Source organism: Ursus americanus, chromosome X (assembly GCF_024610735.1).
Source record: "Ursus americanus isolate L20-20 chromosome X, mUrsAme1.1.p, whole genome shotgun sequence".
Classification (NCBI taxonomy): Eukaryota; Metazoa; Chordata; class Mammalia; order Carnivora; family Ursidae; genus Ursus; species Ursus americanus.
Genome location: NC_142164.1, coordinates 96,962,604 through 96,978,573, shown reverse-complemented (window position 1 = coordinate 96,978,573; position 15,970 = coordinate 96,962,604). Strand labels below are relative to the sequence as shown.

The following is a 15,970-nucleotide window of genomic DNA, read 5'->3' as shown; positions in this document are numbered from 1 at the left end:
GGATCGAGCCCCACATCGGGCTCTTCCGCTATGAGCCTGCTTCTTCCTCTCCCACTTCCCCTGCTTGTGTTCCCTCTCTCACTGGCTGTCTCTCTGTCACATAAATAAAAATAAAATCTTTAAAAAAATTATTTTATCAGGGATGCCTGGGTGGCTTAGTCTGTTCAAAGTCCAACTGATTTTGACTCAGTTCATGATCTCAGGGTGGTGAGATCGAGCCCCACCCCCATCAGGCTCTGCACTGGGTGTGGAATCTGCTTAAGATTCACTCTTTCCCTCTGCACTCCCCACCCCGCCTCTAAATATATAAATAATAAATAAAACATTTTATCAAATGCCAAAAAAACCCCCAAACACAAAACAAAAAAACCTCTAGCTGTTAGAGAATCAAGATACACTAAGGACCCTGGATAAACAGATAAGGATATCCCAGGAGGAAGTTTTACACTATCCTTCATCTTAAATAATCTTTGCAGAAAGAACCTTCCACTAAAAATGCAATTTATAAGCCAGTGACAAACAAGGAAAAAAGAAAATGGCAATATTGAACTCATGTATCCTTGTTTCCATGAGTTTTTTGGGTAAGTTTCAATGTGAATTAGAATTAATGGTGAACTGATTAAAGGGAATCTAGAATATTCTTCTAACTGAAAGCATGGCTCTCATAAATTTTTGTTTTCATTAGCACCTCTGACTCAACTCTTGTGGGAAGGAAAGGGAAAGATGGAAGGAGGGAGAAAGGAAGGCAGGGAGGAAGGAGGAAAGGGGAAATTTGGTCATAAGAATGAAGGACTACTTAGACCTTTTAACAAAGAGGGGCACCAGGGTGGCGCAGTCAGTTGAGTGCCTGACTTTGGCTCAGGTTGTGATCTCACAGGCCTGGGATGAGTCCTGTGTAGGGCTCCACGCTGAGCGGGGAGTCTGCTTCTCCCTCTCCCTCTGCCCCCACTCCCTCTGGTGCGCTCTCTCGGTCTCAGATAAGTAAGTAAAATCTATTTTTTTAAAGAATGTTGAGCAAAGAAAAGGACACCAATTATCTTCTTTAGCAGTTTAAGTGTATGAATGAAACAGGTTTCAACTACAACACAAACCTACCCTTAAAATACTGAAGAAAATAACCATCACCCCACACTAAGAAGTCAACCACACAAACCACAACAAATTCAACGGATAACCGTAAAGCTAAACCCGCCACAGCTTATAATTTAAAAACCCCAGCAACTAAGAAGCAAGAGTCAACTCAAGACAATACTGATAATAGTCTGATAAAACGTCCTTCCCAAAAATCTGCAGGAATTCTGTCCATAAGCAGGCCCAATAGAAGCACGGTCAAAACACCTCTATTTCTGCATACCACATTGTAGGAACTAATACTGTAGTTACTAGTCAGCGTCCACCATGAGTTCAAGGGAACATGAGTTCAACATTTACCACCCAAAGGCATGTAAAAAGAGTGTCTATGGAACTGAAGGGCCTATATTTCAATTACTGAACAAAAAGTTAAAGGCAACCTAAGCAAAGTAGAATTTTTAGGACTTATTTTAAGGATGGATAATATAAAATGTGATCAATTGGCATGAAGAATGCTGTCAAACTGATTCAGAAATGTCCTGGCATGGTATTTTCACACTCAGAGAGAAAACAGTATGTCAAGAGTCTCTAAAATCGAATCCACAGATGCTCGGTTATAGATAAAAGGAATTCTTAATCTTGGTAGGATATGCTCATGTTACAATACACTTTAGATCGTCTGAAGCTAATAGTTACTAAGTACCCGCTATGTGCCTGCTGCAACTCTGAGTGTTCCGCCTGTACCGGCTCACTGAGCCCCCTGCAAGCACCCCGAGAGCACAGGGGCCAGACAGGTAAAAAAAAAAAAAATAGCAGAGCTGGGATTCAAACCCAGGGAGTTGGCTTTAGGGCCTATGCAATACCCACTCTGCCACTCACTACTCCAGGTTTTCTGGAATGATTATTTACACGAGGGAGGGATGGGGGGAGATACTTGTTCTCAATAGTTGAGGTTGTAATTTATTCTCATTCTGTATCATTCTCTATTACAGCTACTGTACATTGATGGTATTCATTTCTGTCACACGAACATAAAAATTCACAGGACAGATGAAAAAGCAACTTATTCATTTTGAATGCATGACTACAACAGGAGGCAGGAAACTGATGTAAAATAAACAGAGTCTGGTGCCCAAGCTCTTGTAGGTGAAGCATACTGGATATAAAGTTGGTATACCGAATTCATCCAAACAATAAAGTCCTTCAAATGCTTACAGCAGAAAACACTACAAACTATCATGGGGGAGGGGGATACTTCTCAGGGCACTGCCAAATACCAATTTACAGATACACGACTCTTTTGTGGAGTCCCTTAAGATACAAAGTTTTCCCACTTGGTTTCATTTGCAGGAAGACTTAGCCACCTGCCACTGGGAATAGAAGATCTTCAAGATCATGGGGCATGCGTGGTGTGTGTGTGTGTGTGTGTGTGTGTGTGTGTGTGTGTGTGTGCGCGCGCATTGCGGTAGTGATAAGGGTGTTCATTTACCCGTGTCATCCTATTAGAACCAAAAATTCATATGAGGGATCATGTTTTTTAGCTCTTTGTTCAGTCTGGTATTTGAACCAGTTAAAGCCATCCACTCAGATGGTTCAGCAGAAGGAAATACTGGCTTGGAACATAGGGAACTTAGGCCTTCTGTCTAGATCTGACATGATGTAATTGCAGTATGTAGAATGCAGTAAGTCCTGCCTCTCTAGGCTTCAGTTTTCTCATCAGAAAAAGGAGAGATGCAGTCCATCTCCAACGTGCCTTTGGGCAGTCTGTGTGACTCACTGCCAGGGCTTGGCTGGCCTTACGCAGGTCATAAGGATCGATCTACACTGACAATGGAGCTGCTTCCATGGATTATGAAATAAAGAACAACCTGATGATGCATTAATTGAAAGAACCTAGTTTCGGGGCGCCTGGGTGGCTCAGTAGGTGAAGCGTCTGCCTTCGGCTCAGGTGATGATCCCAGGGTCCTGGGATGGAGCCCTGCATCGGGGTCCTGGGATGGAGCCCTGCATCGGGCTCCCTACTCAGCGGGAGCCTGCTTCTCCCTCTGCCTCTGCCCCTCACCCCACCTGTGCTCTCTCGCTCTGTGTGTCAAATGAATAAATAAAATCTTAAAAAAAAAAAAAAACCAGTTCCAAAACTTCACTTCTACTACCTGAAAGTGTCAGTTTCCCACTAAATGTGTTGACTGCAGTAAGGTTCTAAAGTTGAAACATTACCCTGTTGCCTCATTTACTATCAATGAAGATACCACTACTGTCAAATCCATACATTTATGGAGAATTCTCCTTTTTGATATCCACAGATATGACTTTGGGTCCTGGCTTACTGGGTAATTCCTTGAAAGACCTATACTGATTTTTTAAATATAGGCAAAACATTATACTCGCGTGTGATGGTGATTTTCGTTACTCTCTGATTTAGAACTATTTGGGGGTTTCTTCCCCAACTTTCTTTATTGTGGTTAAGTACACATACCCTAGAATTTATTATCTTACCCATTTTTAATTGGCCACTTCGGTGGTAGTGAAGTACATTCACACTCTTGTGCACCCTATCTCCAGAACGGAGAGATCCAGACCTGAGCTAAGGAAAGCTTCACAAGATCCCCCAGGGAGGCCTGCGCCTGCAAACAGCCCTCCCTCCCCGCCACTCCTAGGCTCTTGTCTGAATCAGCAGCAACACCTTTCTAACTGCACCAACCCGAAAGAAATAAGTTTTCTTCTGCAGTCAACTTCTTCTATGATACCAGGAACGCATTCGTAGGAGAAAAAAAAAGCACTTGCCTTCTGTTTCCTGAGGTTTAGAAACAGGTCTTTGAGCTCAACCTTGCTGAAGGAACCAGCCTGGCTCCAGTCCCAAGGTCTCTACACTTCAAACAAAGGGCAAAGGGCATTTTCACTCGTGTTATCTTTCCCTGCAGCAAACAGCACATTTTCTTTCACGGTGCACAGGGCAACGCGAGGTGCCTGCCGGAGCACCTGGCCAAGGGAGCGCACGCCAGGCCCAGGACGTGGATTGTGAAGTCAACAAAACAGAGCAGTTGAACCTGATTGCAGATGACTAGCAAGTTACCCAAGTCTAAGTAACATAAAGCTCGCCTGGCTCTGTACACACAGAATGTGCCCAACATCCGACCAGAAACATCCCCTACGTTCCTATTGTGGTATGGCAGCTCATATTCCAGCAGGGACCCAGAATAAAAGGCCTGTTACGTCACCTCGGGAGGGTGGAGAGCAGAATCAAAACTGCGTAGTTGGGACTGGGGTGGTAAGCGGGGGTTTGGGGACATCGGACTAGGAATTAGTCTTCTGCCGGCTGAGGGCCTTGAGGGGCAGAGGTAAAGCATTCATTCATTTAAATAACAAGAAAAACACAATCCCCAAACCTGCCCATTTCGTTCTCCTCAAAGGATTGATGAGATTCAAGGGCAGAATTCATGTGAACAAAGGTCAGGTATGATTATCAGTAGCAACTGTAAGGATATTATTTGTAAGCATAGTAGGTACGAAGGGTAGGGAGAAGCGTTTCATGGTGGTGAAAGCTGGCGGTGGGTGGTTACGGAAGTAGATTAGGAAAGCTCGGAGAATCAGACAAATTAGGATTTGTTCAGTGGGCCATGGGGAGAAACGGATTTCTACACATGGTATCATAGAGCGAATACATTTCTTTAAAACCAGTATGAGAGCAGTAAGAGCAACGACAAAGTCAGGGTGTAGTAAATAGTAAGAGTGGCAAGGAAGGAGACCAGACAAAAGAGGTTTCTTTCTCTTAAAAACAAAAAAAGTTAGTACTTTACTCATTTTTTTTCGAATTCTGAATGTTCAAAGAAGAAAATTCAGAAAATACCATAGAGTAGAGAGAAGAAAATAACATCCACCTGTTACCCCTGTTCTTCTCTTGACAGAGACCCCCCACTGCCCCCCCCCTCCCCAGGCTCACAGAAGACATTCCCAAGAGCTTGGAGACTGGCTAGCTAGGACACATTCACTAAATATGTGAGGACAGACTGAGTACCAAGTTCTGACACTGAGAAGACAGTGGTGCTATTACCATGACAGAGACACGTGGTCGGGGAAGAACGGGGGCATCCAGCCAAAGGATGCGGCACGTGGATGTACAGGGACGTGGCTGCTGATAAGGGCACAGCATTTGGGAAGGCAGAACTTCTGTTCGTGAGCCCTTGTCCTGACTCTCACTCTACAGAGTCAGAGACGACATCTTACTTACCCCTACCAAAGAAATGCTGATGATATGACGTGCTAGAAGAGCTAACTGTCACTGCAATGGCAATCACAATACAATATATTAATGCATTGTCAACGTGTTGTACACCTTACATCTAAACCATGTAAAATGTCAAGTAGATTGTGTATTTCAACTAAAATAGAGCCAGGGGCACCTGCGTGGCTCAGTCGGTTGAGTGTCCGACTCTTGGTTTCAGCTCAGGTCATGATCTCAGGGTCATGAGATCAAGCCCCGCCCCCCCCAAACCGGGCTCCATGCTCAGTGGGGAGTCTCCCTGAGATTCTCTCCCTCTGCTCCTCCCCCACCCCCTCCCATAACTAATTTTTTTTTTTAAAGAGCCAGAGCCTGCAGTGAGGGGGGTGGTAGCTGCAGTTGCAGGCCGTACTGTGGGACGATAGGACAAGGGCTCCAGCGGCCCTTGACGCCCGTCGGCACACTTACATTCTGACCCTCACCCTCAACCCAAGCCACAGCACACACACAACTGTGTGCATGTGCAGTTATATCGACACCTGAGTGTGCTTTACAACTAGAATTTAAAGAGTAACTGAAATTTGACTAAAGAGAAAACAACGCTTAGGAAAAACAACTCAGGCCATTACAAGCTGTTTTCTAACTGGATTTAAAAAAAAGAATCTGGATTATTTGTGGCCGTTAATATTCATTTTATGAAAGTTTCTTGTGTCTCCTTTCTGGAATAGAGTGCAAAAAAAAATCTAGAGGTACTGATAGTCTATTTACATTTGGGGAAGTTTGAGTATGAGGCAAAAAAAATGCATTTATTTCTCCACATTTATTCTACATTTATAGCTACTGTGCCATAACTTTGGCCCAACAATCCAAACAGTATGTCTAATGCTACATAAAGGGGCTTGTTATGTGGGCATTTCGTTGGTGTGCCTGGTTAACTTTAAAGTGAATGCTCAAATAGCTTTAAACATCTAAATATTTACAACGTTCTGCCTAGGAGGTCTTCTGTGGTTTTACCCTATACTGTGGTCAAAGACCATATGTCTAACCCAGTTATCTGGTTATCTCTATGGCTAGTTCTATTGTTCACAGGATTACAATGGATTGAGAAACCCCATAAAAGAAAAACAGCTCTTAGCATTAAAAAAAAAAAAATCCAAGCAAACCTAAGACCAGAATGAATAACGGGGTATTACAAGTATCTCACTCCTTCAGGGCTGGTGGTGTTACAGATGGAACAACTTCTGACAACAAGCCATCGGTAATACGTATCGAAAGCCACAAAACTCCTATCTTTTAGTCAAATAACTCCATTCCTGAGAATTTATCCTAAGGGAAAACTTCAATCAAGGAAAAGAGCTACATGCATAAAGATGTTCACTGCAGCATTACCCACCTCCGCCAACAAGAGGAACAGCCTCCATGCCTCTCAATGGAGTGCTCAGAGTCTCGGAAGGAAGACAGTGTTTCTTGGGGCACCGACCATGGTGTGGAAGAGGCCACAGGCCCGGATAAGAATGGATAAGCCATGTGCTGGGCGAGGGACGGACACCAGCAGAGCATAAACCTCTGACCTTGTTATATGTGGAGTCGCCATTCAGGCCTTGCGATAACAGAGGAATGTCAAAGCTACAGAAGGGCCACTTCAAAAAATCATAGTCATCTCAACTCTTTACCAACAGCCACTGCAAAGGAGGCTATGATGATAGAATTGGGTTAAAAAAGAATAAAGAGAGGCGCCCGGGTGGCTCAGTGGGTTAAGCATTTGCCTTCAGCTCAGGTCATGATCTCAGGGTCCTGTGATGGAGCCCCAAGGCAGGCTCCGTGCTCAGCAGGGAGTCTGCCTCTCTCTTTCCCTCTGCTTCTGCCCCTGCTCCTGCTTTCTCTCAAATAAATAAATAAAATCTTTAAAAAATAAAGGAAAAAAAGCTGAGAGGTTAAAAGACTCACCTACAAAAGTTAGTTTCTTATTCATAAAGGATTTCTGTGGCTGGAAATTTATCTCTGCTCTTGCTGAACCACCACAGACTTCCTTCCTTCCCAGCACCTTCTTATTAAACATGGGGTCCCCTGCTGCAGACAGATTTCTTTTCCTTCCTCTATACTGTCTTCTCTCCCAAAAGCCAGAGTCCAGAAGCCACTGCCTCCAAAGGTCTCAAGTATCAATCCCCTTCCTACCTGCCTACACCCGAGCTAATGTGAGAAACTCAAGTTGCTTGTTTTTATTTATTTTTTTGTTAATTTCTAAAATACAAAAAAGAAACATGTTACTTAAGAAGGTGAGTAACTCACGAATTGGAAGCAGCTCCTGACACTCGGCTCAATGTTACTGCCCCCGAAGGATGCGACTTCACCCAACTGTCTTGGGATTTGGATAGAGTCATGCAGGAGGAGGCCCAGTCTGCGCTGGTCACAAAATCCTGTGGAACTTGCCACTTGCTTGAAAAGGTCTACAAAAGGAAGAAGAGCATTTCAACAATCAAAACGCAGCACCACGTCGATGCTAGCAGAACCCACCAACCACCTCCATTCCAAGCACTACCTACAGAGAGTAGCCAATATTCCCACAGAGACGGGTTCGTTCCAATTCATGCTCATCTGCACATTTACTATTTTTATGGATCAAGTTAATCATCATCGTGTGTATATATAAAGCACGACAGCTTTTAAATAAACTACAGCCCTACAAGAAATGCACGTTTACACACAGTCTTGACACCTGAATTTTCCTAAGCCAGAATGTAATCCTTTGGGAAATATTTTATATCCAGGATGTAACCACTATCATAAAATAAGTATTTTATCAGTAAGAACCATATAACTGGTCCAAAGCACCATCCCCTTTGGACATCAGAGATTCAAAAATGTACCTAAATTGGAACTTCTTTATGAAGTCATAAGATCATTGAGTTTCTTGCATGTGTTCCCACAGGATCCTGTATATATTTGTAAATTAGCTCCTATCACTTTACACTGTCATTGATCTAACACATGTCTGTCTTTGTGGCTGATGCATGATATCCTCCGTGAGGGCAGGGACCGTATTTGGTCAGCTGTGTAGCAGCAGTGTCACGGAATGAACGAACACACCCAACACTTGCCATGTACGTCTTGTTCTCAGAAATAAAATCATTCCAATCATACCTTATATTCAAAGCAAAGTTGCCAACAAAAGTAAATTCAAGGAAGCTTTTCCTTTTTATAAGCACATTTTAAACTGCAAGTAATTGAATATAACCAGGTATCTAAGACGCCAATCTCAAAAGCGAGACGGCGTACACACCTTTTACTATCTCTTCAATACACACGCACAGATTTTTTTTTAATTATCAATTATCTTCACCTTTCCCAATTTGAAGTTCATATTTGTGTTTCACCAACCTCAAAACGTGTTCCCTCTTAGTCATTTGAAACACAGGCTCAAACCGCCCTTTGGTATTAAGATGACCTTATCATTGATAAAGTAAGATTATAAAGTAACATGTAATTCCACTATTTAAAGGAGGAAAACCCACAGAAATATTCTCCTTTACCCAAAATACCTTTTTAAATGGTTAACGAAAGCCGTTCAGTTTTTTTTTTCCCCCTTTGGATCTGAGGATTAAAAAAAAAAAACTCAAGTGGAAACAACATAAAAGTGAGAGCTAAAAGGGGCCTGTGTATTTTGTGGCTAACTCCTGGGGGGAAAGGAGCAGTAGGACACAGAGGGGCTTTGGAGTAATTCAATCTCTTTTATCTCCTGCCCATCCTTAAGCTCAGCACACCTCACCCCTGTGTGGCTAGGCCTTAGGGGAAAAGAGAAATGACATGATAGGCGAGGTTTGCTTAATATTCCTACCATCAAGACTTCTTAGGAGCCTTTAAAGGCGCAAAACAAGCACCGTCCTCCACAATGGGAATGAACGCTCGCTTCGTCATCGCAACCATTGCTCCTCTAGCATTTGCTTTTCATTTCGATTCACGCATTTTAAGCCAAAGAACCCAAGGGCTACCCAAAAGGAAGTTCTATAAGGCGATATTTACCCCGTAAGAAATGGCAAGCTATCTGTGTCTCCAGTAATAAAATGTTAGTCACGTCACAGAACTGGATATGTCTGTACGACTTGCAGTAAGATGATTATAAAATAAACAATGTTTCTGGAACACGAATGCCAGAGAGTACTCTTTAAATAAGAATCCAAAGACTAAGCAAGTGCAGGGATTAAACCTTCACATTTATTTTTCTGACTTCTACAAAGGGGTTAGGAAATCAGACTTTATCCTCTAGGAACATGTGTTTTATTCAGACACAGTCAATGTAATGTAAAATAATACTTGGGCTGGAGAAGTTAATCCTCATTCTCTATTTAAATACCTGCCATTTCATGTTCGACAGACAACGGCACAAACCAAGTTGGAGGACACTCTCAAAGCAGTTCTGTATCTTATAAGAGGGACCCGCTGTCACATCGGAACACTAGGCATTCCCCATCTAAAACCGTGGTATAATTAGCTAACGTTAATAAAAGAATACAGAGTTAATACACATGACTTACATCTGTACTTGTCTTCCAGATGGGCTTTGCACAGAGAAATGATGCCAGTTTTAAAGGACAGGACCCGGATCCTCCCCGTGCGTCCCCTGTTATGAATAATCGAACCAGAAAACAATTACTGACACTTTAGTAGACGGTAAACGCTTCTTAAGAAAAAAAAAAAAAAGAAAGAAAAACAAACCCTTGGATATGGGAACTCTACTGACCACTGTTGTATGAAACCAATGGTCTTACTAAGATCTGTGAAGAACTTGTCTGTTCATTATGTACTATCTTTGTTATCTTCCTTATCTATCTGGCTCATGGCCCAGAACACAATGGAAATGCGACCCCTTTGACCAAGGAACATTTACCAAGTTTTTGATTCTTAAAAGCCCTTACTTGAAATGTAACAGTAGCTCTACATAAAAAGAATTAAAAATATCCTTCTATTCAATGGACAGCCACCTGGGTTTAAGTTGGTAAGTGGAAGGATTACTACTGTGCACCAAGTTATCTGGGTTACTCGACACACTGCCTACCGCGCTTATTGAAGCCCCCCAAGAAAAACCCAGCACTCATAGACTGTCATCAGTCTGCCCTTGATTGAGAAGAAAAACCACTCTCTTGAGGCCATGTGACACATAATATAAAATACACACATTTATCTTAAGAAAAATACAATATCCTCTATTAAAGAATATTCAAATATATGATCTTGAGCAATTTAAAAAACAACCTATTCTTATATCAATGTTTTAAATATGTTTACGCTTTCACTTTTCATATAAAGCTGAAATAAAGCATTCTTCATGACAAACTTATAAATGGTTCATTTTATCTGTGGGAAAAAAATGAAACAGGAAAATGAATAATGTTCCATTTTGTAGAAAATGATTTTCAATAATTTGCAGCTTTTGTTAGAGAAAGAAAGTGAACCTTACATGGTACTTAGAGAGACAGAGAGATTATAGAATAATTCTCCTATCTAGCACTTCAAAACTCTAAAGGATACATCGCAACTGGGGTTGTTTTGGGTGAACAATATGCTCAACTTTTAACTGGTACAATTTACTAAATCCCTTAGTCAAACAGGATCCTAATGCATTAACGAAATTATGATCATTGGAAGGTTTCCTTATCTTTTTGCCTCTCTAAAAAGGCAAATCAAAGTTTAACAAGTAAACTTCATAAAGTGTAACTCAGGTCTTCAAGGAGTTAAAATTGTCCCCAGATAATTGTGAGGCACATAGAAGGGAAGTTCTATATACTCAGAATCCATTCAGACATCATCTGCAAGGAGCACAGCGCCAAAACCTACGTGAAGGAACACCCGAGTACAAACCCTTATCAGAGCAAATGTTAAGGGTAATCCACAATTAAAATCCAATACGTTCAAGGGCTTGGTAAATACTTATCAGAATTAAATAGCCAGGTGGTCTTGGAATTCAAAAAGCATTACCTTACCAAAATAACAAAGAAAAAAATATACATTGTAATCACAGAGGTGGCAGAAATCTACAACAAAGGCAAAACAGCTGAAATGCAACTCCTCTCAGAAAACCTTCCCAGATTTCCAAAGGGGAATATGTTCTCATTGGCATGTGAAATGAGGCATGTCATCATTTTGAGGTCTAAGAAGAATTCAGTCAAAATTAAAACCAATTCGGTCTGCTACCTCCCTCAATTGCCTTTGGTAAGCTGAAGACAAAAAACAAGAATTGGGGATACCTCCTGGGTGCAATCCAAAAGAAATGAACAAGTACTCTCCAAGAGAGTGATGAAGGGAGGCGCCGAACAGAAACTCTGCAAAAACGTTCTAAAACTTCCTCAGTTTGAGAAGCTGAGTTGGCTCCATTAAGGGCTTGTTCTCGTTTTTGTTTGGCTTATCAATTCAAGATCTTCCGCAAAAAGCTCCTGAGGCTCCTCGAATGCTGTGCCGATCTGCTGACAGGTGCGCCAGCATCTCTGAGAGCACGTCCATTTCTGCCACTGAGCGGGAGCCACCCCCGACGTGGATGGAGGAATTCAAATTACACAGGCAAGAAAAGGCAACACACTGACTCATTCTACTATTTGAAACATGAGTATGAAAAATGAGTATCTCAGGGTTTTGTTTGTTTTCTGAGAGCAATCTACATTCTAGCTCTTACCTCCTAGTTCATCCAAATATTTTTCAGCGTCAGTGAATGCAAAAATGATTTATCACCGGGGCAGCATTGCGTCACAGGGCTTCATGAACACTTCATCCTGAGGACAGTATTTCTAGACTAGGGCCCCAGTTGTGATGCTAATTACACCGGCACCATTCTAGAAACTAAGCCTCCCGTGGCAGAGTCCGTAAAGAGCTTGCCATACATACGTGTCATAAACATTCAGCAGCCAGTTGAGACACATGTCCACGCAGAGAGGGACGTTGACCAGATTGTTGTGTTCTTGCTCCAGGCGATCATAAATAGTGGTCAGACAATTAATGACCTGCAGAATGTCCATGGGCTGATCGTTTTGCTTGAGGTTGTGCTGGTCCAAAGCATCGCATGCCGCCGACAGGCTCAAGAGATCCACTGCAAAAGCCACATAAAATCACAAGTGATTCCCAGGAGGAAATCCTCCTTTCACTCTTTTTCCCTTTCCTTGGAAAATCCTGGTCGGGTTGTCTCGTACTCTTTTAGTGAACACCAAACCCAAACCCTACCCTCTTTTTAAAAAAAATTTTTTTTAAATTCAATTAAGTTAACATATAGCGGACTACTGGTTTCAGGGGTAGAATTTAGTGATCTGTAAGTTGCAGAGAACACCCAGTGCTCATTCCATCAAGTGCCCTCCCCTTCATGCCCATCACCCACCAGCCGGTCAGCCACCCACCTCCCCGCCAGCAACCCTCAGTTTGTTCCCTAGAGTTAAGAGTCTCTGATGGTTTGCCTCCCTGTTTCTATCCTACTTTATTTTCTCTTCCCTTCCCCTATGTTCACCTGCTTTGTTTCTTAAATTCCAAATGAGTGAAATCATATGGTCTTTGTCTTTCTCTGACTGACTTATTTCACTTAGCACAATACCCTCTAGTTGCATCCATGTCATCGCAAATGGCAAGATTTCATTCTTTTTGATGGCTGAGTACTATTCCATTGTCTAAATATGCCACGTCTGCTTTATCCATGTGCCCGTCAATAGCTCAGCTGGTAGAGCAGAGGACTGTAGAGGTAAACCCTACCCTCCTTTAAAGCCGTTTGTCTTCACCCCCAGCTCTAAGTTTCATGGCTGGAGTATTCAGGATCTGAGGTTAGTGTGAAATCTCACAGGCACTGGATGAAGAATGTAGGTGGGGAAAGTTTCCATTCCTGAAGTTAAGGGGACCTAGAATGTTCTATGCGAATAGACTCCTTTCCACATTCTGAGTAAGAAAAAAATCTGTTTTACTAGAAATTTTGAAAGAGTTCCTGACAATAGGTCAGTTTGATTAATCTGTATGGTTAGGGTTGTGTAAACTCTATTTCCAGCTATGTATTTGTAATCATTAAGCCTTTTTTGCCTTGAAATATCAGTCACCTCACCATCTCTCTGCTACCTTAATATTAGGTGAAAAAAATCATCAACTTGATTAAAACTAAAGTAACTGCATAATCTACTCAGTTTTTAGACCTGAGGCATATCTCTCTCACCTTCAAGCTGTATTCTACAACGTACTTCTCAAGAACTCTAAGAACTTTCTAAGATGGGGGAGGTGGATTCCCTTGCTCTCAAGTGTTATTTACTCAAATGCTGCAAGACAAAAATCTAACAAAAGCGAGACCTCAACCTTGTCCAACAGCAGCAAATCGTAAGCTTTCCTCCCAAATGTCACGGGAAGATGCTTTTCTCTAAAGCCAATTTATTAGCCAAATTGGAAAGGCAGCAACAGTGCTTTTCTAACACCTTATACACTTAAGCTCTGGTCTGAATTCTCAGTCCGTGGAGACAAAGAATCAATGGTAATTAAGTAAACCTCTCGTGCATCTACGGGGAGGAGGCAGTACAGTTCTAAACAACCGCAGATAAACCTGGGCCATCCCAGTCAGTAAACAGCTTGCCCGATGCTGAACAGATGCAAATTTAAGGCTTCAATGTATTTTACTAGTTATTTGTGGTGCGTTCTAATTAAACGGTGGGGGGGAGGGGAGTGATTAATACCTCTGCAGGTTCATTCCTATGTCATGCACGTTTTTCTCTTTTAAAAAAGAAAAATAGTAACCTTTGAAGTTTCCCTGGAAGCCAGAAGGAGACCTGGTGGTGGAAGCAGGAGGGGTTTTCGTCTTTCATCCCAGTCAGTAAAGCTCTGTGGCTTCCACGCAGTTTCCTGAAAATGCCCCGGACTAACACTCGCCCTATCAAAGCAAAGGCCCCATTCCTTTTGTGTTAAAATACTCTCAAGATAGAGAAATGACCTCTTTACATGGAAGCTGAGACTTTATTTAAAAGTGACAGGAAAGAATATAGCTTGATTTGAGAGGGAGGCAGGTAGGAAAAAGAATGAAGAATGAAAAAAATAATCATACCGCAAGCAGGCCAGGGGCTGAGAGTTGGGGGGGGGGGCGAAGGCCCAGCGAGCAGGGGCTGCAAGGAAGCCTGGGGAGAGGGACACAGACAAAGGACTCCCAACTTTCTCACCCCCTCCTCTTCTGCATGCTGCACTTGCTCAGAAGGCAAATGTTCAGACGCAGGGGAGTGAGAACACTTAGAAAAGCAGCTCACCATCTCCATGAGTGTGAGAGAGGAACGGCTTTCTTCCAAATACCAATATTCTCAGAGTGATTCTTTGTAAACTGAAGGAAGCTTCAGGTGGTTTGAAGTTGTTCTATTATTTTCTTGTTACTCTGCCTTAGTCATTATAAATATTTTGCCTTACATCCAAGGATACAAGAACTAACAAAGGAGAATTTGTAGACTCGGGTTTGTACTAAAAGTCTCATTTACTCGTGTGATGGAAGCAAACAAACCAGTAGCAACACGGCACAGATTTCTTTTTACAGAGTCTACTCTTATCTCTGTACAGGTGAATGGGTAACACACAGAATGGAAAATTTGGAGTATAAATAGCTCCAGAGGGGAGCAAGACAATAGTTCCAGAATAACAGGAGCAGAGATGACACAGTTCAGAGAGAAATACTGTGAAGTGAGCTCTGCTGAAACCAGATGCGGTTAAACAGAACAGTCCCTCACAGAAGACCCGAGAACACATTTCCCCCAAACAAACGTATCAAACAGAATTCCCCTTTCGTGGAACACTTTTTCAAAGACTTCTAGACAGGTATCCATAGCCAATACTATGTACTTGAAAAGAGGTGAGAAAATCGATAGGGACAATTTCATTGCCACAGAGACATGCACTTAAGTGTTCCAAACGACCATCCGAAAGAATACAGTGAGATTTTTTGATGAAACATTAAACATAATGATTCGCTGTTTCTAGAAGCCTCTAAAAGCAACCAGCAGACAATTCTGTCAAACTATTCTTTTATCTCAAACTAGGAATTTCCATTGGGGGGGTGAATGTATGTATCTTCTTACTATGGAATATATTTTAAAGCCATGTAAAAATCCAAACATGGGCTAAAATACCCACTCTTTCAAAAATTGTTTGTACAGTAGAGGATGCTATAGGTTTTGACGCGACTGAAGAATAGGGACCATTTGGTGGCGTCCCTCTGCACAAGGGCTGTGGGTTTGAGAGAGGGTGGGGACAGGACAAAAGAACTTGCTCTCCAGGACCCTATCTGCCCTTCAGGAAAAGCAGAAAAAGCAGAAAATGAAGTGGGGTGTGTGTGTGGGGAGGGACTGAATACAGGATCCCATTAATGGCTCCTGAGGCTCTGGTTGTGAGTAATCGCCCTTTCAACATTCTAGATTCAAATGCTAACTCTACTCTTTTCTACAAATGCCACAAGGGAGGAGCTGAAGTCAAGTTTTTTTTATTCTTTTACTGACTCTTGGGCTCTGAGGACTAGAAAGCACCTTTAGAATCTTTCTGCAGAGAGAAGGAGGCTCGCTCTGGGCATTATAGCAGGACACGTGGAGGTCCATACTGAAGACCACGAAGGGAGGTTGCAGGAGGTGCCCTTATAGACTTGACAGAAAAAGAAAACCATCCCACGGTCTCTACCAGGGAGAACAGTGGGAGGGAAAAGAAGCACCA

General features: G+C 42.3%; 1 protein-coding gene across 14 annotated transcripts in view; it reads right to left on the bottom strand.

The window, feature by feature from the left end:
• DMD (dystrophin) overlaps positions 1–15,970 on the bottom strand; it is a 2,097,152-nt gene that overhangs the window by 88,429 nt on the left and 1,992,753 nt on the right. For all 14 annotated transcript variants that reach the window (XM_087859359.1, XM_087859361.1, XM_087859356.1 and 11 more), the window contains 3 exons: positions 12,164–12,365; positions 9,823–9,908; positions 7,580–7,737 (listed from right to left, as the gene is read on the bottom strand). In XM_087859359.1, the coding sequence (XP_087715485.1) occupies positions 7,580–7,737; positions 9,823–9,908; positions 12,164–12,365 (446 nt within the window). The remainder of the gene's footprint in view (positions 1–7,579; positions 7,738–9,822; positions 9,909–12,163; positions 12,366–15,970) is intronic.